The sequence below is a fragment of the Pelodiscus sinensis genome, chromosome 3, assembly GCF_049634645.1.
Source record: "Pelodiscus sinensis isolate JC-2024 chromosome 3, ASM4963464v1, whole genome shotgun sequence".
NCBI lineage: Eukaryota > Metazoa > Chordata > Testudines > Trionychidae > Pelodiscus > Pelodiscus sinensis.
This window is the reverse complement of record NC_134713.1, coordinates 56019952-56045436: the sequence shown is the minus strand read 5'-3', so window position 1 is coordinate 56045436 and position 25485 is coordinate 56019952. Positions and strand designations below refer to the sequence as shown.

Genomic DNA, 25485 nt, shown 5'->3' with positions numbered 1-25485 from the left:
ATCACTTGACTTCCCATTGTGATTACATGCCATCTAAGGATTTCAGTGCATCCTAGCTATGTCTATCTTGCTTACACTAACTCTTCACACAAGAGATGCTTGCATTGCAAGTCTTGTACAGTACCACACATACTGTTAGCACTAAATCATTCTGCAGGCAGTGCTCCAACCTAGATAAGCTTTCTACCTCTACAGCAGTTCTAAAACTGACTTCTCAGCTGACTTTTCTTATTGTTATAGTAGCATCTACAAGCCCATTAAATTAGGCACTGTACTAACACACAAAGAGTTTGTTCTCTCCCTAAAATAACAGTTTTGTAAATTAAGTAACAGTTAAAGCCACACATTTTATATCTCTGGGTTAACCAGAATACTGGTACACACACTAGGGATGTCAACATGTAGCCACATACACGATTAACCAATAAGCCTGGGCTTATCCGTTAAATCTTGTTGACTACACACACTTCCCCCACTCCCCGCTGCCTCTGATACCCCTTGCTGTATTAGAGGCAGCAAGGAGCGGAAGCCGGTGCCCATGAGGTGCTGGCTTTAAATAGGCTCCCCTTGAGCACCGGATCTGTCTGGCCCTCTACCCCCGCATTGCTGCCTCTGATATAGAGGCAACAATTGAGAGTGTGAGGGAGTCAGCTCTGTGGACCCACCTGCCCCCTCCCTTGCTGCCATCTACAGAGGCAGTGAGTGAGGGGCAAGCAGGAGCAGAACTATTAACTGTGACCTATCATTTAAACCAACTTTTGTACCAGAAGACTGGAAGAGAGTTTAATAGCTGTTTCCCCCCAGCATCAGAGGCAGCAGCATCGGGGGGGGGGGGGGGGGGGGCGGGGGAAGGGCGGAGCAGCACCGTAAAGCAGCCTCTGTCCGTGGGAGGTCCGAGCTCCCCACAGATGGAGGCTGGTCCGCGGCAGTAGCCCCTGTTCACAGGGGGTCCAAGCTCCCTGCAGACATAGGCTACTGCCATGTTTCAGCTTCTGTCCACAGGGAGCTAGGAAACCTGCAGACAGGGGCAGCCACCACCCCACACTAGTGCCTCTATCAGAGGCCACAGTGCAGGGCAGCAGGCAGCCAGTATGCGCGGGGAACTGGTTTTTAAAACTGGCTCCCTGGCAGACCGGCTCCCACCTGCCACCCCATGCTGCTGCCTCAGATACAGAAGGGGCTCCATGGAAGTGGGGCCAGCGTGCGTTGAGGATGGCAGCCAGCAAAGATTTCATGCAATTACACCACTATTCAGTTTCATGATATCTAACATATGTAAAATAGTGATAGAAATGTAGCCGTGTTAGTCTGGTGTAGCTGAAACAAAATACAGGATTATGTAGCACTTTAAAGACTAACAAGATGGTTTATTAGATGATGAGCTTTCATGGGTGTTAGCCGACGGTCAGGGCAGTGAGTCCCTTATGACCGGCTGAAGTTCTTTTAAATTGTGCTTGGTTCTGTTACAGCAACTGAAGGAGTCAGGTTAAAGCTTAAACAGTTACTATTTATTGTTACAGGGTAAACTTAGTTGTTAAATGCTACTACTGTGTTACAGATAACACAGACACTACAAAGGACAGGACAGAAATTACACTAATAAGTTACTTACAGGTACCATGAAACCCTTTGGTTCTTTGAGCTCTTATTAAATGCATGCAAAATAGACACATAGCAGGTATATATTCTCACCCCTGCGTTCCAGACGTGGCGTGGCCAGCGTCTTTCTCTCAATCCCTCGGGAAGAAGTAGGGCGAGGTTGGGCGTCCCACAGACCTCGGGAGACAATCAATACCTGCCAGCAGGTATAGATGATTGGAGCTCAAATGGGGTGGGCTGCTGAACCTCTTTTATACCCCTTGGGTCATGTAGGCTTCTTCCTGGGCTCAAGTGGCCAATTAGGAAAAATGGCTTTGAATGCCAAGTTTCCCACGAAGGGTGCAAAGCATAATTTACACCTGGGAAAAATGCAGACAATGGGCACCTCTGGTATGTGATGGGCGAAGATTCCTCTCCTGGGACAGTGCAGGCGTGTCAATTACTGATACTAGCCATCAGGGCGACGGGAGGCCCCGGGTCATCAGCTAGCCCATTTACTGTTTGGTTTCTGTTTATGGTAGAGTCAGGGACAGGCAGCAAACCTGTGTTCCCAGGGCATCAAAGGCTGACTGCCTTTCTCTTGCTCTCTGGGGGGGGAGGGGGAGGGAACAAGATGGGGTTTTGTGTCTGGCTACAATGGGCCAGACCCACTTCTTCAGATCAAATAGTGGAAGAAAACTGGCACAACCATATACACCAAAGGATACAATTAAAAAAATGAACACATATGAAAAGGACAAATCACATTTCAGAACAGAAGGGGGATGCGGGGGGAGGGAGGTAAATGTCTGTGAGCTAATGGTATTAGAGGTGATAATTGGGGAAGCTATCTTTGTAACGGGTAAGGTAGTTAGCGTCTTTGTTGAAACCGACGCGTAGAGGGTCCAATTTTAGCATGAATGATAGTTCAGAGGATTCCCTTTCAAGTGCAGATTTAAAAGGCTTCTGAAGCAGGATGCAGGTAATTAAGTCATTGAGACAGTGTCCTTTCTGGTTGAAATGGCAAGAAACTGTTTTTTCTTTGTGATCGTGTCTAATATCTGTTTTGTGGACATTGATCCTTTGGCGAAGTGTCTGAGATGTTTGTCCAATGTACATAGCAGACGGACACTTTCGGCACATGATAGCATAAATTATATTTCTGGATGCGCAGGAATATGTGTTCTTGATCTTATAACTCACTTGGTTAGGTCCAATAATGGTATCAGCAGAGTGTAACATGTATGTTAACATATGTAACACACACTCCCTGGGCCCATCAGTGATGAAGAAGAGCTTTTCAAGGAGAGATGTATAAAAAAAAATCAAGTTTCCAATAAACAGTGCACTGTAAAATGAAGATTATTTATTTGTATGTGCTTCATTTTTACATTTCACTCATTCGGGGGAAAATGAGCAGCAACACCCCCCCTGGTTTATCTCACTTTCTAGTTTTCCTACATTTAGGGTTGCCAGATGCTTTAACCAAAAATACCGAACACACCTTCCCCTTCCCCCTCCCCCCCCCCGCAAAAACAAACAAACAAAAAAAAGAAAAAAACACAGAGAAAATTTTATTGAAAAAAAAGGGGGGAGTTGCTGAGCCAAAAAGTTGCTGAGCCAAAAAAGGGACCCAGAGAGTTAAGCAAAAAAAATTTTAAAATTAAAAAAAATCAGCATGGCCCCTTTAAGAACAGGGGCTGGGCTCTGCCTTTCCTAACAGGCTGCCGGTGACCATCTTGCCTCCCTCCCTGCTCCGGGCCAGACTGCTCCCCCGCAGAACCAGGAAAGGGAGGTGGTGGTGGTAGTGTCTGGGCCCAATTGCTAATTGTGTTGTAGGGTTGCCAGGTGTCCGGTATTGAACCGGAGAAGTCTGGTATTTTTGGCCCCTGGCGGGGGGGGGGGGGGGGGAATCAGAGAATACCGGACTTTTTAAGTGTCCCGTATTTTCTGATTTTTTTTAACTGGACAGGTGCCGAAAATACCGGACTGTCCGAGTCAATACCGGACACCTGGCAACCCTATCTACATTAGTACAAGGCTATGGCATTTGGGACTGTCAATCCTTTTTTGTTTGTTTGTTTTCAATTTAATGATTTCCTTATGAAGACAAATTTCATATTTTTAAAGAATTATCTGAGAGTGGTGGCTATAGCATATCCAAGTAAAAGAAACAATGAGAGATAAAAGGGCATCATTTAAAAAGTGGAAGTTGATTCCTGCTGAGGAAAATAGAAAGGAGCATAAACACTGTCAAATTAAGTGTAAACATATAATAAGAAAAGCCAAAAAGGAGTTTGAAGAACAGCTAGCCAAAAACTCAAAAAGCAGTAGCAAAATGTGTTTTAAGTACATCAGAAGCAGGAAGCCTGCTAAACAACCAGCAGGGACACTGGATGATTGAGATGTTAAAGGAGCACTGAAAGATGATAAGGTCATTACAGAGAAACTAAATAAATTCTTTGCTTCAGTCTTCATGGCTGAGGATGCTAGGGAGATTCCCAAACATGAGCTATTCTTTTCAGGTGACTAATCTGAGGAATTGTGCCAGACTGAGGTGTCATCACAGGAGGTTTTCAAACCTGACGAACTGTCCCAGACTGAGGTGTCATTGATAAACTTAACAGTAACAAGTCACTGGGACCAGATGGTATTTAATCAAGAGTTCTGAAAATCAAATGTGAAATTGCAAAACTATTAACTATGGTTTGTAACCTATCCTTTAAATCAGTTTCCGTACTTAACTGGGAGATAGCTAATGTGACACCAATATTTAAAAAAGGCTCTAGAGGTGATCCTGGCAAGTACAGACCGGTAAGTCTAACATCAGTACCAGGCAAATTAGTTGAAACTATAGTAAACAACAGAATTGTCAGACACACAGATGAACGTAATTTATTGGGGAAAAGTCAATACTGTTTCTGTGAAGAGAAATCATGCCTCACTACAGTTTTTTGAGGGGGTCTGTAAATAGTCACAAACTCCGTGCCCGTTTTTCGGGACGTGACTTGATTTCGACTCCCCACTCCCCTTCCCAGAGTTACATAGGCTCCCACAGAGTATCTGGTCCCAGAGTGACCTTGGCCTTGCTCACACCGGCAGGTCGTGCCCAAGGCACTAAGAGGGTAGAGTAGGGGGACTCGGGCTCACCCTCTCTCCCGAGTCCCGACCCAGGGCCCCTAAGACAGGGAGAGCGCTCCCTGTTCAGCGGGTGGGGTAGTTACCCCTAAACTCACCTACTCTTGGGTTACACGGCCCCACCCTGGGCTGCTTCCTACTCCGCCAATCCCGGAACCCAAGTTACTTCACTTGACGCCGGCCCTACCCATTTCCGGTCCACATCCTCTTTCTTCCCCCCCTTTTCCCCTTTTGGGCCTACCCTTTTGAAGTTCTGGTAGGCCGGCGTGGGACGTCATCACCCGGCATCCTCCTCCATCGCACCTGCTCTGACGTCATTCCCCAGCGCCTTCTGGGCACGTCACGTGGCAGTGACGTCACCAGCCTGCGCCGGCTGGGCACTGCAGTCAATTCTCTTAGTACCCAGGGCTGACTGACCGTGGGCGTCCCTATCCCACAGGCCCTGTGCAGCGGCTTTGGCCGTTTCCCCGCGGGTCTCCTTGGCCGCAAATCCCCTCTCCCGGGCCTCCCCTGACTGCCCCTTCGTGTGGGGTTGCGACACCCCACTACAGGTCCACATGCTTGTTGACAAGGGGGATCCAGTGGATATAATGTACTTAGATTTCCAGGAAATCTTTGACTAGGTACCTCATCAAAGGCTCTTAAATATATAGTAAGCTGTCATGAGATAAGGGGGAAGGTCCTCTCATAGACTGGTAACTGGTTAAAAGACAAGAAACAAAGGGTAAGAATAAATGGTCAGTTTTCAGAATGGACAGAGATAACTAGTGGATCTGTCCTGGGACCAATCCTATCTAACCTATTTATGAGTGATCTGGCAAAAAGGGTAAACAGTGAGGTGGCAAAATTTGCAGATGATACAAAACTGTTCAAGATAGTGAAGACCAAAGCAGGCTGTGAACAGCTTCAAAAACATCTTACAAAACTAGGTGATTGGGCAACAAAATGGCAAATGAATTTTAATGTTGATAAATACAAAGTAATGCACATTGGAAAAAATAATCTCACTATACATACAAAATGATAGGGATTAATATAGCTATCTTGGAGTTATTGTGGATTGTTCTCTGAAAACATCTACTCAATGTGCAGCAGCAGTCTAAAAAAGCAAACAATCATTAAAAAGGAGATAAAGAATAAGACAGAGAATATCTTATCGTCTCTATATAAATCCATGGTATGACCACATCTTGAATACTGCGTACAGAAGTGAGTATCTTATCTCAAAAGATATCTTGGCATTGGAAAAAGTTCAAAGAAGGGCAACAAAAATGATTAGGGGTTTGGAATAGGTGCCATATAAAGAAAGATTAAAATGACTGGGACTTTTCACCTTAGAAAAGAGGACACTAAGGGGGCATATGATGGAGGTCCAGAAAATCATGACAGGTATGGAGAAAGTGAATAATGAAAAGTTATTTACTTCTTCCCATAACAGAAGAATTAGGGGGTCACCAAATGTAATTAATAAGTAGCAGGTTTAAAACAAAACAAAAGGAATGTTTTTCTTCATGCAGCACAATGTCAACCAGTGGAACTCCTTGCCAGAGGATGTTGTGAAGAGCACGAATTTAACAGGGTTCAAAAAAGAACTAGATGAATACATGGTGGTTAGGTCCATCAATACTTATTAGGCAGAATGGGTAGGAATGGAGTCCCTAGCCTCTGTTGGTCAGAGGCTGGAAATGGATGACAGGAGAGGGATCACTTGAAAATTACCTGTTCTGTTCACTCCCTCTGGGGCATCTGGCATTTGCCACTGTTGGAAGACCAGATACTGAGCTAGAAGGGCCTTTAGTCTGACCCAGTATGGCCATTCTTCTGTTCATATATTTGACAAAAGCTTTAACTTCACTAATTAAAATGCTGAAATATAAATAATGTGCCTTGAGTAAAACAATGCGACATTAGCAAGGTTACCATTTATCTGTCAAATGGCAATCAATTTAGATGGCCAAAGGAGGTTATATTATTCCAGCACTGCAACTTCTGTATCAATATTGACATTTGCATGTGAATAGATGTATTTAAGGAATACAAGTAGTGTATTAAAAAGCCAACATAGAAATACAGTGGAACTGATTAAACATCTTATTAAAAAAAAAAAATCTTAATACTAACTGATGCCAAATAACAAGAGCCTGTGTGGTCAGAAATAACAGGCTCATACCCACATGAAAATAAAAAGCACATGCTGATTTTATTCTAACTACTACATTAGAGTATATCTACAGAGTAGCACATACCTCAAAATAGCTTAGCTCAAATTGTGTAGCTTATTTTGAAATAAGCTACACAATTTGCATATTTCAAAATTTGGTGTTGTCTACACAGTGCTAAATTTCTAAATAAATCACTATTCCAATATATTTTGTCTAGTAACATCTTAACATTTTCCATTCAACAAGAACTTTCTCCAGACATCATTTTGGCACAACACGTTAAGTACAGTCTGAGTTGTATACCATATTTTCCCTGCTCCCTCATGTGATGCCTCTGTTACTCCTCCCTGTTAATCCTCCCTCCTTCAACCCATTTTCCCTTTCACCAAAAAACAACCAAAACACAACACGCTTTGCAACAAAACTCAGCAGCCAGTAAAACTGACACATCATTCCATATGCCTACTTCAAAATTACTCCTTTCCAGGTTTTTTCTTCCCTTTGAACATGTTTCAGAAAGTTCACATGTATTACCTTGAGATTCTCCCAAGCTAAAACTCAAACCAACTTCACCGCTAGTATAACTAAATTTACATGGAGTTACATGAGGTTTTGGCTCACTGCATTGTTTCCCCATCCATATTTCTACTTCTTTAGGCCCCTTTATCTCTCTCAAGATGGACTGATTTAAATCACCAAAAGAGCATTGATTTAAACCATGTTTCCCAGTGATACTTCTTAACATTTGTTCAGACAGTGGTGCAAATCTTACCAATAAACCATGTTAATTTACAGCTCAGTACAGCATTTTGCAACATATAAGAGGGTATGCTACATGTAATTTTTTCAGATAACTTGATTTTTATTAATTTAGGACATAGTACTAAATACTACTTACCTGTGTCAAGCTGCAGATGCAGCAGCAGTATATTAGGAATGGTAAGAATAAATCATACACTCAGACACAGTATAGCACTTACATTTTATTAAACTACATTTGAAATGTTACATAAATGTTTCACATTTGCAATTGCAGCAGTCTCCTGAGTTGCCAGCTGACAGCTGTCCTTAAACTTTCTCTTTTTAATTTGCAAATTTTATTAACTCTAACAGACAAGTGTTCAGAACACTAAATGTATGGTGCGTAACTCTTCTACAACTAGCTCTCATCTTCCCCACTCCCACTGTCATATTGATGCAGAGCTGGTTCCAAATTACCAAAAAAAGATTAGATTGATTATGTTTAGAGTGCACTTAATTTTGGAGTAAGCCCAACTGAAAACAAGTATAGGATAGCTTTCCCAAAAGAACACCGAGTTATGCTGAAGTAAATTAAGGAACAGACTTACAGCATCACCCTTATGATCTGTGACTATGATGTTCCAAAATAAAAATGCCTCTTATGTGATAGAATATAAGAAAATGACACTCAGTGGTAACTGGCAATTCATGATTTGTCTTATCCAGTACAGAAAGCTGCAGAATCTTTGGGTGAGATTCTAAACCTAGTTAACTAATTAAGCCATAAGGATTAGCTAAGAAACATTTTTTCTAGCAACATGCAGCATAGCGAACAGCTTGGGAATTCACTTGTTAAAAATCATACTAAGAGGCATAGTGAGTGTCTTGAAGAATGATGTATTGCAAAGTTGTTCTTCAGACATATACACATAATTTTCTCCCAATAAGCAGTTTTCCGTATGATCCATGTCATTCTTGCAGCTAGGCCCTGCATCATCTTCTTGCACTGCTTGCTCTTGATACATTTTCCTTTTTTATCCAGGGATCAACTTTCTTCAAAATATTCCAAGATAGGGTTTCTCTTATGCCCAGAAGCCATGACTGTTTTTCTGTGGCAAAACTGTAAGGCAGGGCTCACCAACCTACAGCATTCAAGCCGTTAAGTGGTACGAGTCAATTTTGAGGGGCACGCACAGCAGGAGCTCAGCCCTGACGTGCCCCCCTTCCCCCCACAATGGCTGGAGCCTTGTGGTCACCATGCAGCTGCAGGCTGGAGAACCAGTTGGAAACCGGAGCTAGAAAGGCAAGCAGGGGGGACAGGGAAGGTGTGGGCACGTAGAGCTGGAGCGGCCCAGCAAGCCAAGTGGGTTGCATGACCCTGCACTGGGCTCCATGTCCCTGGGGCTGCTCCTGCCTTGCCTTGGCATGCAGCTCCCAGGAGCTATAGGGTAAACCACCCCCCCCCCCCCCTTGTTACAGGCTCTGCTCCCTGCTCTGGGAGGGGGAGGGGGCGGGGCTGGAACTACTCTGCAGATATGGGGTGGGGTGGGGTGGCCAGTCACAAGCTGCTGCCTCCTCCATGGGGTGCCAGGGCCTAGGCTGCGCTGCTCCCCATGGGGTGCATGCAGGGAAGGGGAGACTCTTTCCCAGTGCCCCACTGCACCCAGCCATGCTGGAACTAGACCTGAGCAGCCCCTGGCTCTTCCCACCCCAGCACCACAGTCTGACTGTCTCCCCCTGCCCCTTCTAGCCCCTGCACTGCTTCTGGGGGCTGTGAGTTCCGGCACTGCTGCCTTGCCAGTGTGCACACTGCGGGCACAGGGATGTGGGGGGGGGGGGTGAAGGAGGATGCAGGGGCAAGGGTCACACTGGGGGGGTGCAATGCAGAGGATCAGGTGGGGGGGATCATGGGGCTGAAGGGAGGGATGCTGGAGCAGAGGGGAGACAATTTTACTTTACAGAAGCTACACTTTCCTTTACCCCCCATTTCTTTGTCTGCTTCCCTAACTAGCTATTTGGCTGCATTCTCACCCTCTCAACTTTTCTGCGTTACTTCCCCAATCCCCACCCATACCTCTCCTGTTGCCAAACTCCCTTCCAGACCATGCCCTCCTCACCCCATCCTGCATCTCTATACCACTCACTGGCAGCCCTGTTCCATACATTGAACCCCTCTTTTTTGTCCCCACCCCAAAGCCTAAGGAGGTCCACAAAATCCACTAACTCCAGAAAAGTAAATCTGGTCTATGGGAAGCCCTGAACCTCAGTCCTCCCTTCCCTTCCCCATAACATGTGGGGGCTGGAGCATCCGAAGAGTTAGATTGAGTTGGGGACCACAGAAGTGAGGATTGGAGGAGTTTAAGAGGATGTTGGGGGTTTGTTTGGAGGTTTTTTGTTTGTTTTTTTGCTTCTCGCTTGTGTAGTCGCCAACTGATTTTTCTGTGGGTCAGTGGCACCCAACCCCTCCAAAAAAAGGTTCCCCACCCCTGCCATGAATTAAGGAAACACTGAAACCTTTTGTGTTGGGACATATTTTAGTTTATCAAACTTCATTTTAAATAAAGTAATATGAGAAAATTAATATGCTTAATCTGTTTAAAAATTTAAATTAAACCATTCTCCCTAGCTGCAGCTGGTTCAGAAAATTTGGTCACCATACCCAACCTGCCCCTGCCCATCCCCACCCACACCATGCAGATCCATAAATAGAAGTGAATAAGTTAAATCTTGGCACACCACTTCTGAAAGGTTGCCAACCCCTGCTGTAGGGGAATATAGGAAGCTCTATGTGTGCTGAATAATGTCTTCCCTCTTTTCTTCCAGTACACTTCATTTCTATGGTGCCTCCATCCTTTTATACATATTGTCTCTCAATATATTATCTTTTGACAACATTTTAACTAACTCTGCCATGTTTGGCACATGTCTACCACCACAAGCACAGAACAAAAACAATCCTATCCAGGCGGTTTGTCTTTGCACGTTAGTCTGCTTAGAAACAGAAACTGAAAGCCAGAACTTTCCAGAAGCAAGAGCAGCCTGTTAGGCTGGACAAACTAGAGCAGGAGTGGGGAATCTTTTTTTGGTCAGGGGCCACTAACCCACAGGAAAAAAAAAATTCAGTTGGGGCCACATACAAGTGACAAGCCAAACAAAATACAGAAAGACCCTCACTGACGTGGCCCCAGGCTGAGAAGAAGAAAAACACGCTCCACCTTCCCCTTGCACATCAGAACCTTGTGGGAGGGGAGGAAGAGGCTAGTAGATTCTGTGTGCTTGAACCCCATGGAGCACCATCGCAAGTTCCCCAATCCTTGGGAGGAGCTCCCAAACCTCAGGGCCTTAGGTTCCCCGCCCCCGGACTAAAGCCATTAATTCATTTTTTCTGAGACTGAAAGTTTGTGATGAGATTTAATTGTAAAATTTTTAAATGAGACATTTAGTATTTTATTGAGGATTTAAAAAAAAATTAAAAAAATCCAACTGAACACAAAAAATCTGATTTAAAAAATGTTCTCTGTAACCACAATAACTGTGATATACAAAGCGGTACTAAATTAAGACGATGTTTACTTCCCATATTATTTGAACACCAATCAATTCCTCTGAGACCCATCTAGGAACCTTTGCCCCACACCCTACCCTACTGCAATACCTCATTTATCATCAAAACTTATTTTTGTGGTTCTTTGACCCATTTTAGCAGATGCAACAGTTTTCATAGACAAGTCAATCTGAATTAACTGTAGAGGTAAATCAGATACTGAATCAAATGCTTTACTGAAAGCCAGATACACATCTACGGTATTTCTTATACCCACAAAGGACCCAACCCTGAAAGACATTTCTATGCATGCCAGTAACTTCATGAACATGAATAATTCCACTGAATTCACATTTGAAGCACACAACTTTACTTGTGTTTGTGTGTTTACACAGAGCTCAATTAATTAATTCTCAACACCCCCCCCCCCCCCCCCCCCGGGAAAAAAAAGTTTTATGGCATGTCCCTTTTAAATTAATTTTTTACCCAGCATATTCCATGTAACTTTACTTACAGATTATACATCTCAACATTAATTCTTATGAGATAGTACAGAGAGAGCTCCACAGTTTCCACACCTCCTGGGCCTTTTGAAAGAGTATTTACAAACCTGCTAAAACTGCATAATATAGTAACTCCCTCCATCTCATAGGCAATTATCCTCTCTGTTACTTAATCAATTATAAGCTACAGAGTTACCTACATTAAGCACATATGTTCTTCACTATAAAAGGAAATGCTTCTAAATATTTATTCTTTAAACTAAACCTATGATATTTTGACCTTCTGAAATTATATATAATGAAATACAATTCAAGACTTAGAAATAATGAAAAAAATTAAATTCTAAAAATATCTATTAGAAGAGGAACATATAATTTTGTAATCCTTTATGGGGATAATGTTAACCTCATGATGTTATGAAAAGGCAGAGTATAATGTTTGAATATAAAACTATCCTACCATCATCCATCAAAGAAACTCGCGTGTGCGTGTGATTTGTATAAATAAACAGAAAATACACACAAGAAAGAGAGGGGACATAAATGATTAAAACAAAGTTTCATCAAGTTAGAAAACAAGAAAAGTCTAATTCTTTATTAGGCCTAATGGATATACATGTTATAAACACTAAACTAACTAGCAGGTGAGGCCCACTGTTGATTGGGCAGTCATTTTGCATAGAGTACACTTACAGGAAAGTTCAATAAATGAAATATGTAATAGAATTTTGTATTAATGTGCTTTCAAAAAGCAAAAGAACAGTTTAAAACTGTTTCAACATCAAGTATTATTCATTTTATTGAATAATTACCATACATAGTACATCTGAATCAGAAACTCGTAAAGCTTCCATTACTCTTTCTGTAACTAATTTGAATTTTGTGATTTGTGATCATACAAATTTTGTAAAATATAGTTCAATAAGTGACTCAACTTTAATTTTGTTAGCAAATATTTTATGAACTCTTTTCATAATGGTCATGACTTTCTTCCGATGAAAAACAAAAATAATTATTTAAATCTTTCACCCAGCATATTCTGGCGTAAATTAGCTGAATGCACTACTTTTTAAGTGGCAGGATTGTTTATGCAAAATTTGGTATCTGTTAGTCATTGCAAAGTTTCACTTTATTTTGAACAAACAAATCTACAAACAAACTCTTCAAAATATATAAGATATGTTTCATACTCTTTTAGAACATTAACTGTGTTTCTTCTTTTAAAAAAAAGTCAGATATAAATTAGGGATGTTAAAGACTAGTCAACTATCTGATAAACGTTTGCTTATCAGATAGTCCTTTGACTAGTCGATTCCCCCCCACCTTGCTGCCTCTATGACAGTATTTCTTAAACTTTTTAAGACCAAGGAACAAAACACAATTTTTTTTTAAATAAGAAACACCAAGGACTTTTTGTTGAGGGGGGTGTGGGGGGAGGGGAGAAAGGTCGGGAGGGGGGAGAGTTCTTGAGAAGGAAAAAAGGTCGCCTGCCCCTTTAAGGGCAGCCATTTTGAATTCTGCTGTTCTCTGCAGCACAGCTCCAACTGCTCTATAAGATAGGCAGCAAAGGGGAGAGCGGGGAGAAGGGGTACTTCAAAGTGGCAGCGCCACACAGCTGTGCAGCGCTACCACTTTGAAACCCCCAGGTGACGTTTCAAAGGGGGAGTGGAGCTTGCGGTCAGCTGAGGACTCCCCAGCTGATCCTGGGCTCCACATGGCACTTCACCAGAAACCGGGGCGGGTTCCAGCAAAGTGCTGTGTGGAACCAGCGGCATGCAGCATAGCATAGAGCCCGGGGTCAGTGGGGGACTCTGAGTCCCCCACTGACCCTGGGCTCCATGTCTTTGAACTGCAGCCCAGAGTCAGCGGGACTTCACGTGGAATTCCGCATTCCTCCTTTGAAATGTACGAGAGCCCCAGTGGGGGCTCTTGTACATTTCAAAGGAGGAATGCAGAAGTGCCTATCAACTAGTCGATGGAAATTTCGTCAACTAGTCAATTAACCACATTTTAACATCCTCCGTATAAATGGTATTTTCACAAATCAGAAAGTGACCAGTGTACGATTATTTTCAATGTTCTTCCCATAGATGTACAGGCAGTCCCCGGGTTACATGGATCCAACTTACATCGGATCCCTACTTACAAACGGGGTGAGGCAACCCCGCACTAGCTGCTTCCCCCCAGCAGACCAGGGAGATGCGAAGCTAGCGCCCCCCCCCCCCCCCCCAGCAGACCAGGGAGACGCGGAGCGGCTTTTCTCAGCAGACACCTCAGCTTGAGAATAAAAGGACTGAGGGAAGTGAGGTGTGGGAGAATAAAACTGAGCTCTGGAGAAATGTTTGGCTAGAGTTTCCCCTACAATATGTACCAGTTCCGACTTACATACAAATTCAACTTAAGAACAAACCTACAGTCCCTATCTTGTACGTAACCCGGGGACTGCCTGTATTTAAATCTACTTTCATGTGTATTTTCTGTAATTGCCGCTTGAGAAGATCTAGATGTTTGGCCAGCACCACCTTAAGGCACCTTCAGGCACTTAATGGGACATGTTGCTAACTCCAAATCACAACTAAGACTGTTCACCTGACAGTGCTATACAATTCTGAGTGGAAAAAGCAAACTGTTTTTAATCTTTATAAGAATACATATGTATGCATTTGAAGTTTATCTTATTTTCTTCACTTTAAAGCACAATAGTTTCTTTATTCAACAGAATGAAAAACATAGAAAGCAGTTCTGTCTAAACTTACTTAAGCTTGTTGCTGAGGTTTGCATTATCTCCTAAAACCAATATTTTCAGGTTTGGTGTATAAAATTAAAAGCCAGTTCCATATTTAGGCATCTAAAAACGCAGCCAATTTTCAGGAATACAGATCAGTTATGGGAGAGGTCAGACACGCTGAGCACCCAAAATAGCTCACTTAAACCAATAATTTTAGGACCCCGCATTTCAAAATGTGATCTAAGATATTAATGAATTCTTATTATTTGTTCCTTTGTTTACTATCCTTGAACAACAACATCAAAAGAGATTTGTGGAACTACAGTGGAAGTTAAAGACTGTTCAAGATTGAAAAATGTGATGTACTGAAACAAAGCTGAGCTCTGGGTCTGAAAATTGAACCATGCAGAAAGACCTCAGCACATCCATTTCCAGCTTGAAGGTTTCCAGACCATCATCAGTTACCTATCCCTCTCCACCGGACCTCTCTGCACTAGTTTCATGCCCAGTTGCTGCTGTTTCTTCACAGCCTGTACCCAGACCTGAATTTGACTGCAATTTCCACTAGTCACAGCCTGTTCACACAGTCCCCTGGCTATTAATGCAACTAACTCTGCATAAGAGTCCCCAGAAGTTTCACTTCCATTCAGATTCCCTGCTACTCCCAGTTTGCCATGGGGCTACCACTTCCCCTCAGAATAAGATTAATTCCTGGGGTAGGATGATTGATACATAGGAGTTTCCACCTAATGAAGGTAAGAGGTTGCTCCTGCATGCCCAGCCTGGAAGGTTGTAGTTGAATGGGAAGGGTGCTTATGGGAATGCTAGTTTCTCGTGTAGCTACTGACTCCCCTTTGGAAATGGTACAGCCTCACTTCCAGCACGAATCTACACAGACGTCTTATTGCCAGTGGAGTCTCTGCATGCTGAAGTTCCCCCTTAGCTCTGGAGGGAGGTGTTTTGTTCACTCAAATACCCACCAGAATAGGGGACTCCATTTCCCATACTGGCCATTCTATTTCAGTTCTAGGTTCACCCTTCTTCTTTAGGATTGGCTATCCTGGAGAGATGACCTCAAGGGATTCTCTCTCTTCATCAAACTCAGTTTCCTCTGACAGGTCCATAGCTGGATATTTTGTACCAGAGCCTGGCCCTGCACAATGGGATACACGGTCTTTGCTGACTGTGGCTCTTTGCCATTTACCCAGTCCTGCTTTGGCATATAAGCGAAACCTTCAAGTTGGCTCAGTAGTCAGGTAAGATTTTAACTTGTTAATGCAGGACAAAAACCTATTCCCACCCAGGATGGGATGACAGTTCAGAGAGTACCTCTGACATCTGGCTGCCAGTATGGGCCTATTGGAATTTAGCACTTTGTCTTGCCCAAATGAACCTATTCTCCTGGTAATGTCTACCCTTCAATCATAGTGTTTTTTCTTTCGCTGGGTGGCCCAGCATGTGTTAGGTCAGTGGTTGCCAAACTTTTTGGCCTCACGTCCCCTTTTTGATTTTTGAGAAACCCTCACGCCCCCCCTGCTTTCCCCAAAAAACTTGGGGTGGGACTGACAGGTGTGTGGGGCTGGGTTGCCTTGCGCCCCCCCTGGAATTTCTTCACGCTCCCTCACGCCCCCCCAGTTTGGGAACCCATGTGTTAGGTACTCTATGGTACCCTTCTTACACATGTGCCCCATCCAGCAACTCAACTACAAATAATACTAAATTGAGAAGAGTTGCAAGTGCTTTGGAAGGTAGCGTTAAAATTCAAAACCATATGAACAAACTGAAGAAATATAGTCTAAAGTAAACAGCTCGAAATAAAATAAGGACAAAAGCAAAGAACTCCAAGTGGAAGCAACAAGTAGTTGCACACATACAAAATGTGACTGCCTAAAAAGGGGTACTGAAGAAAGGGATCTGGGAGATCATACAGGATCCCAAACTAAATACAAGAGTAACAGTGTTACAAATAAAGCAAACATAACTGGGATGCATTAGCAAGAGTGATGTAAGCAACGAACAAGAGTAATTCTTCTACTTTATTCCATGCTAAGAAGACATCAGTTGCAGTACTGTGTCCAGTTACAGACACTGCATTTCAAGAAGGATGTGGACAAATTGGAGAAAGTCCAGAGAAGAGCAACAAAAATGATTAAAGGTCTAGAAAACTTTAGCTCTGAAGAAGGAGTGAAAAAATGGGTTTGTTTGGTCTGGAGAAGAGAAGACTGAGGAGAAGTAGTAATAGAAGTAGTAATAGTTTTCAAGTACATAAAAGGTTGTTACGAGGAGGAGAAAGAAAAATTGTTCTTGTTCAACTCTGGGAATAGGACAAAAGCAATGAGCTTTCATTGCAAGAGAGGTTTAGGTTGGAAATTAGGAAAAGCTTCCTATCTGTCCAGGTAGGAAAGCACTTCATAGAGTGTGGAATCTGTCACTGGAAGCATTTAAGGGCAGGTTAGACAAATATCTGTCAAGGGGTGGTCTAGATAATGTTTAGTCCTGCCTTGAGTGTAGGGGACTGGACTAGACAATCTCCTCAGAGTCCCTTCCAGTGATTTTGTGATCTTCTACTGTTACAACCCCAGAAATGCATCTGTTTAAAAAGCACAAAATAATGCAATACCATTTCCAACAGTAAATGAATTCAAGTCATAGGACAATTTATGGGACTGAGAACAATTAACCATGGTACAAATTAGCAAGGACCACGACACTGAGATTAAATATCCCTACTTTGGGAAAAGCACCATGGAGCTTGAGATAAAAACCTATGTTCTATCTCATGTAGAAGAGAGCACCTCAAACATCAGTGCCTCTTTCATTATGCTGGGGCACTTGTTCAGATGTGACAGTCTGAGAGACACCCCTTGAATCAACACTACAGGCAGTCCCCGGGTTACGTACAAGATAGGGACTGTAGGTTTGTTCTTAAGTTGAATTTGTATGTAAGTCGGAACTGGTACATATTGTAGGGGAAACTCTGGCCAAACATTTCTCCAGAGCTCAGTTTTATTCTCCCACCCCTCACTTCCCTCAGTCCTTTATTCTCAAGCTGAGGTGTCTGCTAAGAAAAGCCGCTCCGCGTCTCCCTGGTCTGCTGGGGGCGGCGCTAGCTTCGCGTCTCCCTGGTCTGCTGGGGGGAAGCAGCTAGTGCGGGGTTGCCTCACCCCGTTTGTAAGTAGGGATCTGATGTAAGTCGGATCCATGTAACCCAGGGACTGCCTGTATGTCCTGCTGCTCTTGGGTAGAGGCCTTCAGGGAATACTGAAGTAACACACAGGCTTGGTCTGCAGCTGGAAAAAAAAAAATCACAGCTTTGGGGGTCTTTGTCCTCTCTAAGTACATATGTGGACAAACCACCCTTAGTACCTTGAAGGTATGCTGAATTAAATAAAAAAATATGGAAGCTATATAATCCTACAAAATGTGACTTCCAAGAGACACCGTAACTGACAATTTTCAGTAAAACGTAATATCAAACTATTTTGCTACATCAATGTTCACATATGCCTCAGAGTAGGACAAAGCTATACAAAACTAGTGCTTTTGGTACAACTGACACATTTAATTAAAGAATTAGAACCCAGTATTTGTTTAATCAAAGCAAGCTTTTCATTACTAGCATTTGTTAGTATATTTTAGCACATATGTTTCATTTACACACAGTACACTAATTTTGCGAGTGTCAACAAAACTGATATCCCAGAGTTTGAAATAATATTTTTTAATTGTCTTGCTGCCCTGCTTTCAAATCCATTTTTTAATCTACTGAGAAGAGGGCAGTACTTTTTCTAAAATCCTTGTATATAAATGGATTATCTGTACCTATTCATTTTTTAAACTGGGAGATAATAATTTGTGATACCTGATGAACTGTGGCTGACAATACAATTTGCTTTATACTTTAACACATGGAAAAATGTTGTGAATGGCCTTACACTGATAATTCACCTAAACACTCTGAATGGAGAGGCTGTGTTGTTCAGGCTGAAATTCAATCAGAATTAATGGATGGATGATGTGGACTAAAGAGAGCAAGACATTAACAAAATGAATATATGTTTTAATAATTGTTATGGAGTCCATAAGGTTGATTATAAGCATCACTTTTAGCATAATTACTGGAACAAAGTGCTTGAAGTTCTAGCACATCCCCTAACTTGAAATGGTTTCCATCATATGCAGGGTTTACAGTTTGATTCAATGTTTTTAGCACTCCTACTATAAAAATTATTCCAGCACCCCTGGCTTATAACACCTTATACTGGTGTGTTTACAGCCACCCATAAATCTGTAATATAAGCATTTTACAGATATGGGTGTAACATAATTAACCGTTTATAAAATATATATGAATTGCACTTTTAATATAAAAGGTGTGATCAAGTAACTTCCATCTGTTTTTATCTGGACATCTGAACATAAATTACTTGTAACTATATTAAGAACAAAGCATCATTCAAGTATTTCCTTTGACACTCCACACTTCTACACTGCACTCCAACTAAATGTAAAAAACCGTCATTTTTGGCATTAATTTTTTTTAAGCTTTGAAGAGTCAAAACAAATTCTGCTCAAGTGTTACTTTTTTGGGAGAAGAAGACTGGAGGGAGAAAGAAAGGCTCTATGACCTGGATCTGTGAAGGAGCTAAGAAGTTGAGAGAATCCTAGAAAAATCCATACGCAGTTCTGTATTTCGTACAGTGGATGATGTGGAGTAAGGAAGGTCTGGGGCCACACATTTAACAGAGTAAATAAAATTCTGGAAAAATATACCATTCAGCTAGTACTGTGCATCCAGTGCACTAAATGGGGGTCCTGTAAGAAGAGTTCTATGTAATCAAATTATTTAACACTGTATCAGAATTTATAAGGCCAAATTAAGCCATTTAATAACTTCTAAACACATGCAGTCTTCATGCTCCTTTAGCATAGTTTCAAAAAAAGTACATGCCCACATATTTTAACTGAGTTTTTATAATTCTGTAGAACCCTATCAAAGATGTTAACCCAAAATCCCTCGTTATTTCTGCTAAGCATACACCACAGTCTAACATCAATCCTACTGCCCTAGTTGGGATTTGGGATTACAATAAGTGTGCAAATGATTTACACCTTTAATTAGACACGAGTATCCATTAAGTCATTTTCTTGCTTTGAAATAGTACTTTAGTGTCCAAAAGTGTTGTTTAAAAGATTTTAAAAAAATCAAGCTGCAATTAGTCCTCACGTTTGGTTCAATCTCAAATTTAAAAAAAAAAAAAAATGAAAAAACAGGGTCAATCAGTATTGTCTTGTGGTGGTGGTGGTGGGAGAGAGAATCAATCCTAACTAAAGAGTGTAATCTCAACTAAACCATAGACACTTGTCTGACCTCAGACCAGTTACAGAAGTTCTTTATATTTCTCAACCATGATGCACAAATTTTACAGGCTCACAAATACTGCAATTTGATGATGATCATGTTAAAATCATTTAAAAAAAACATGCTGGCAACCAGACTTTTCATACTACTGTTGGAGTTTGTCATGGGACAGATTTTCGTTCCCCATTTCTTTATGGCTAATGCAAAGACATTTTTAGTGTACTTGTTTCATAGTTCTAAAAGAATTGCAAACAGCTTATATTGTATTTTTGAAAGTTCAGTTCAACTAGGGCTGGAGAACAACCAATACCACACAAATGCTCTAGTTTATCCCATGCATGCACACTGTTCTCTTTGTGAAACATTATATTCACTTCATTATGTGGTGTTACAAGCAATCACACATGTGAAGGTCTAACTGGAAGAGTCCAGCACCAAACCTCTCTTTGTTTTATTGTAGTATTTGACATCAACTCAATATATTTTCACTTGCCCCTTCCATTCCCACAACCATAGTCCATCAGAGCTGGGGATAGTAAACTAAAAGTAATTTCCAACCCTTGTTTGATAATGAAGGGATTCAGGTGCTGACTTCTTGAGTTACACACAGAAGAAAGAGTTAAAAGGACAAAAGGAAATGAGAACATGACTACTCAATCAAGATAAAAAAGCATGCATAAAGACAAGTATGAATCTGGTTTTACTTCTGCATTTCCCACACACCCTTTCTGCAAATTTATTAGTTCATGGGTTCCCAAACTGGGGGTGCGTGAAGAAATTCCAGGGGGGGGCGCAAGGTGACCCAGCCTCCCCCACCATCAAGTTTTGCTGCCCTATTCAGTTCCTTTTTTCCTTTTTTGCTTAACAAGTTTTGCTGCTATTTGGAGGGAGGTGAGGGTTTTTCAAAAACCAAAAGGGGGGGGGCGTGATGCCAAAAAGTTTGGGAACCACTGTATTAGTCAGTCACATAGCTCCAGGAATGTGCAAGCTGCAGTATTGGTTACCTGCAATTTTTTTTTTTATTAGAGACAGCTCTAATTTGCCCAACTAAACCAGTATTAAATTACATTTGTGTATTTAAATATTTGTTTTAACTAGGAAGTCCACTACAGAAAAAGAAATTACATAGTGAAATTTACTGGCAACATTACAGTGCAATCATTTTTCTGCTATATCTATTCTAGTATAGGTCCACAATATAAACACTGTATTTTGGAATAAAAGTGATTTTACTTCATCATTAGTCTGGAATAATTATTCTACCCTAGCTATGTCAGTCAATTTCCCCATGTGGACACGCCTATGGTCTCAACTTCCCACGAGTTTCTGGGCTTTCCAACAACCAGAATTAATAAACACACTTAGCTTCAAGACTATTCATTCACACAAAGACTTACATTAAATTTACTTAATAAGCTTCCCTTTAATTGTGGGTTTAATTTTAAGACTAATATGATGAAGAAAAAAGGGAAAAAAACCTAGTTCTTATTTTTCAGACTTGTTTCTCAAAGGCTAAGGGCTTGTCTACACTTACAGCACTGCACATGCAACACTCTAGCACTTAGGGTACGTTTACACTGAAACACTATTCCGAAATAACTAGCGCTATTCCAAAATGACTTAATCCGCATCTATACAGCAGTCAGTTATTTCGAAATAATGTCAAAAATACTGTCAAGCTGGAGGACTTATTACTCTGACTCCTGTAACCCTCATTGTACGAGGAGTAAGGGAAGTCAGAGGAAGAGTGCTCTATTTCCAAGTAAGTGCTGCGTAGACGCTCCCTATTTCAAAATAAGCTCTTTCTAAATAAGCTATGCAATTGACGTAGCTCAATTTGCATAGCTTATTTTGAGTTAAGCCCTACAGTGTAGACTCACCCTTAGTGAAGACACTATCTATGCCAATTGGTAAGTTCCTCCCACTGACATAGGTATTACACCTCCAATAGCTATGTTGACAGGAGAAGCCCTCCAATCTCTTAGCACGGTCTACATTGTGAGCTCAGATGGTATAACTGTGTTGCTCAGGGGAGGGGAGATTTTCTACATCCCTGACTGATCTGATATACCATTTTAATGTAGACCAGGGCTACCTGAAACAATGCACAACAACAAAAATCTAAGCCTATTGCTTAGCTACAATGTGCTCCTCAACCATTGGCAAAGAAATCTCACCTAATTTTGCAGCCCACCAATGTATTTTTGAAGTTTAATACTGAAGACTCTCAAGAAGGCAAGAATGTAAAAATGTCAGGAAAGCATGAGAGCGCACTGCAAAGTTCCTAATGGAATGAGGACTAACTTCAAAGTGCTTCCTCAAAACATGGCCTCATTAGCAATCATTGTTTATGAAAGGCATCACGCTGGAAGAGAAAAGGAGCATTTTAGGCCTGGACAAGAATGCACTGACACAGTGCGATGAAGAAAGTGATACAGTATTTTTTTTACATTTAAGCCAAGTATATTAGTCCCTCAATTTCATGAGAAATACATCAACTCAAGTTAAAAAAAAATAAAAACTGGAAATACTTCTGTAGCACACTGAATATTTTTATTGTACCCAAAATGCAACAAGGAACCAGTAAAAGACAAAAATGGAAGTCATAAGTGTGTGGAAATGATCATCTAATAGTTATTTGATTAAAATGGTTTTCAGATACAACCCTGATCAGCATTATAGGGAGGTCATCTGCAGATATTCTGGACATCTCCAATACAGTAAAATTGCTTCTCCTATGTTGACCTAGTTTAATATTAAAAGACTGGAAGATTTTTTGTTGTTATTGGTTTATCGTAGAGTAGTGGTGGTGTTTTTTTTTTTTAAAAACATAGTATATTAGTGTCAAGTCTCTAATTACATTCTAGGAGTAACTGCAGTAAAGAGAAAAAACACTCCAGGCGAGGATTTTCAAGAAGGCCTAAGCAAGTTAGCCTCCAACTCCCAAACCTGGTGGCTAACTGCCCTTTAGAAAACCCAGCCATAGTGAAAAACCTGGTAACAGTCTGTTGTAACTGTATGTAATAAATGAGCATTTTCAAAATACTACATTTTTCCCCCAGAAGCTCAGGCACTGGGTGTGTTAAAAATGAAAATATTAATAATCAATATGCAAGTTTGTAAATCTGTACATTCCCTGCTTCCAGATATAAAAGATAGGAATTCCCATAACAGATCAGACAAGTGGTTCATCTTACTCCTGTGTCCTGCCTCCAAAAGTAGCCAGTACCAGATGTCTCAAAGAAGGTACAAGGAGCCCCATAGCAGACAATTATGGAAGTTAACATTTAAATTAATAGTGTTTCAGACTGGGGCAAACAGTACAAAGCAACAACATACGAAACATGTATTGCACTTTTGCCTGGATGTTTGGGGGGCGAGGGGTGTCCCTGGGAAGGGTGGCCAAGTAAAGCATCATTTCCCTCCCCTCAAATATATCAGAGCCTCCATCCTGAGGAGAAGGGAGAAAATGTGCTAGAAGGAAAAATAAAGTACAACAGAGCCTGGAAGGCAAATAAGGGACCCAAGTAAATTCCGGCAGTAGCAGCTCTGCAGAGGAAGGAAGGAAACACTGAGGCGGGAGGGAGGGGAAGAAGGGAGGCGAATACATTCGTTCAGTAAAAAAGTCTCCAAGCCCCACAAGGCAGAGACTCCGCAGAAGCAGCAGCTCCCTCTCCCTCCTCCCCAACTCTTGCCTGTCTCTGGGGTGCAGCGCTCTGCTGTGTCGCACACAGGAGTCTCCCATGGTGCTGTTTTTAAACTCTCTGCTGTTGTTGATACCATGTGTAAGCAGATCCCCCTGTGCTACACGGGGCCCTGTCGGTGCAGACTCCTGTCCTGATTGACACCAGAGTTGGTACATACGGGTCTGTCACAGGAGGCAAGGAGAAGGGTGTAGTTTGTTTTAAACATGGCTTTTCTCTCCCTTCCTCCTTTTACCTTGGAGCCATCACCGGGGCACCAAGCAAGGCAGAAAGCAGACTCAGCCGAGGGCAGAATCAGCCAGGACACGGGGGATTTTCCCCCCAGAGATTGATGAGCTACTGCTTGGAGTTTGCAAGCAGGAAACTCCTCAGGGGGAGGCAAAAGCCGAAGCTGCAGCTGCTGCATTTTTTTCCGGTGGGGGTTGGGGGGAGGGAGAGGAATCGGAGTTGTGACAGCGAGTTCGCATTCGAGAGGACGGGGCTCGCCACAAGGTTAGCAGAAGTAAGGAGCAAATCAATAAATCAGCGACCGGAGGGAAGGGCGGAAGATATTTGCAACAGGCAGTACAAATACCCAGGCTCGAGAGCAATCAGCGGCGTCCCAGAAAAAAAAATCGCCCCAGGCTTGCAGGCAACCCGAGGCAGAGCCTGCGAAGTGCAAGCGGGCGACAGGAACGCCCGACCACACACGGGCGGCGGGCAGCGCGGCGCGTTACCTTTCTCTTCGGCATAATGTCCCTGCCCTGGGCTGCGAAAGTAAAGCAACGAGCAAGCTCCTGCACAAGCGCAGACAGACCCCTCCTCCCGCAGCGGCGGTGGCAAGGCGATCGCTGATCCACGCTGCTGCGCGCCCGCCCGCCGCACGCTCACTGCCGCTGCGCCGCCGACACCCGAGAGCCCCTGCCACAGGCGCCCCGCGCGGCTCCCGAGAGGCGAGAACGGGGCAGCTCTTCTGTCTGATTGGCTCCCCAATTCTGTAGCCCCCGCCCCTTCTGGAGGGAGCGGTGTGATCGGGGGAAGTCCGTGTGGTTCAGATGCAGGGCACGCCGGGGGGAGGGAGCCTGCGCTGATTGGGTGGCCGCAGGTCCCCAACTAGCCAAACAGGAGTGGGGCGGCCCGGGGCAGTGAGCTGGGGAGCAAATGGGGAACCGCCGGGTGCTGTGTCCAACATGTAATGAGATTTCTGCGCCTTTCACTACACAGTGTACTTCCACATGTATCTGGCCCGAGTAACAAATGCCACCCATCAAACAGGGGCCACTCCCCCAAGCGTCTTTGGATTTGCCAGGCACCTACATATTCGTACATAAAATGGCTTTCCTCTCGTCCATCCCAGTTGTTCCCCTTCTTTGATGGCCTTTACATCGTCCCCTATTGTTCTTCTTGAGTGCTGCAGCTCTCTCCCACTTCCCTCAGCCTCTCCCTCCTTTTTTTCTCTTTCCCATGCCCCTCATATCCACTCCAGAATGTGCCCTTCATGCCTACTGTCCTTTCTATCTGCAACGTTTTCTGCTTTGTGTACACCCATTTGCTGGTCAGTCTTCAGCCCTTCACACCATAGGCCAATTCTCCATTCTCTCCCATGAAATCTCCATTTGCCCCACCAGTCTATCATCTCATTAATTTAATAACCTACGCTTCTCTTTAATTCCCAGTTTGTCTTCTTCCTCCAAATTTCTTTGGTTCTTGCCCTCTTTTCCTGCCCCTTTGAACAATTCTTACTCCACACAATTTTATTCCATTTTGTCTTTTACTCCAATCTATTTAATTCTGAGCTATACGGGGAAGGTAAATCTGGGAGGGCAACAGGAGGGCAGTGGAAAAAACAAAGGGAGGGTTCGTTTGAGGTTAAGGGCTTGAGTTTCTTTTTGATGGGTGGAAAAGAAAGGTGAGAAATGGTGAGAGAGCAGTTAGGACTGCGGCAGTACTGATAGTGATCCTGTGTGGGAAGAAGGCAAAATTCCAGGCACAGGAGAGGAAGAGGAGAAGCTTTTGAAAATTATAGATGTGAAGCTATTTGCAAGG

At 42.7% G+C, this 25485-nt stretch overlaps 1 protein-coding gene across 3 annotated transcripts in view; it reads right to left on the bottom strand.

Moving 5' to 3' along the window:
- The window catches only part of HMGN3 (high mobility group nucleosomal binding domain 3), a 38307-nt gene extending 13873 nt beyond the window's left edge, over positions 1-24434 (bottom strand). Inside the window, exon 1 of one of the 3 annotated variants that reach the window (XM_075923787.1) lies at positions 24177-24434. In XM_075923787.1, the coding sequence (XP_075779902.1) occupies positions 24177-24191 (15 nt within the window). In that variant the 5' untranslated portion in view covers positions 24192-24434. The remainder of the gene's footprint in view (positions 1-24176) is intronic. The other 2 variants (XM_014577993.3, XM_075923788.1) reach the window with 2 other exon arrangements.
- Positions 24435-25485: the final 1051 nt, after the last annotated feature.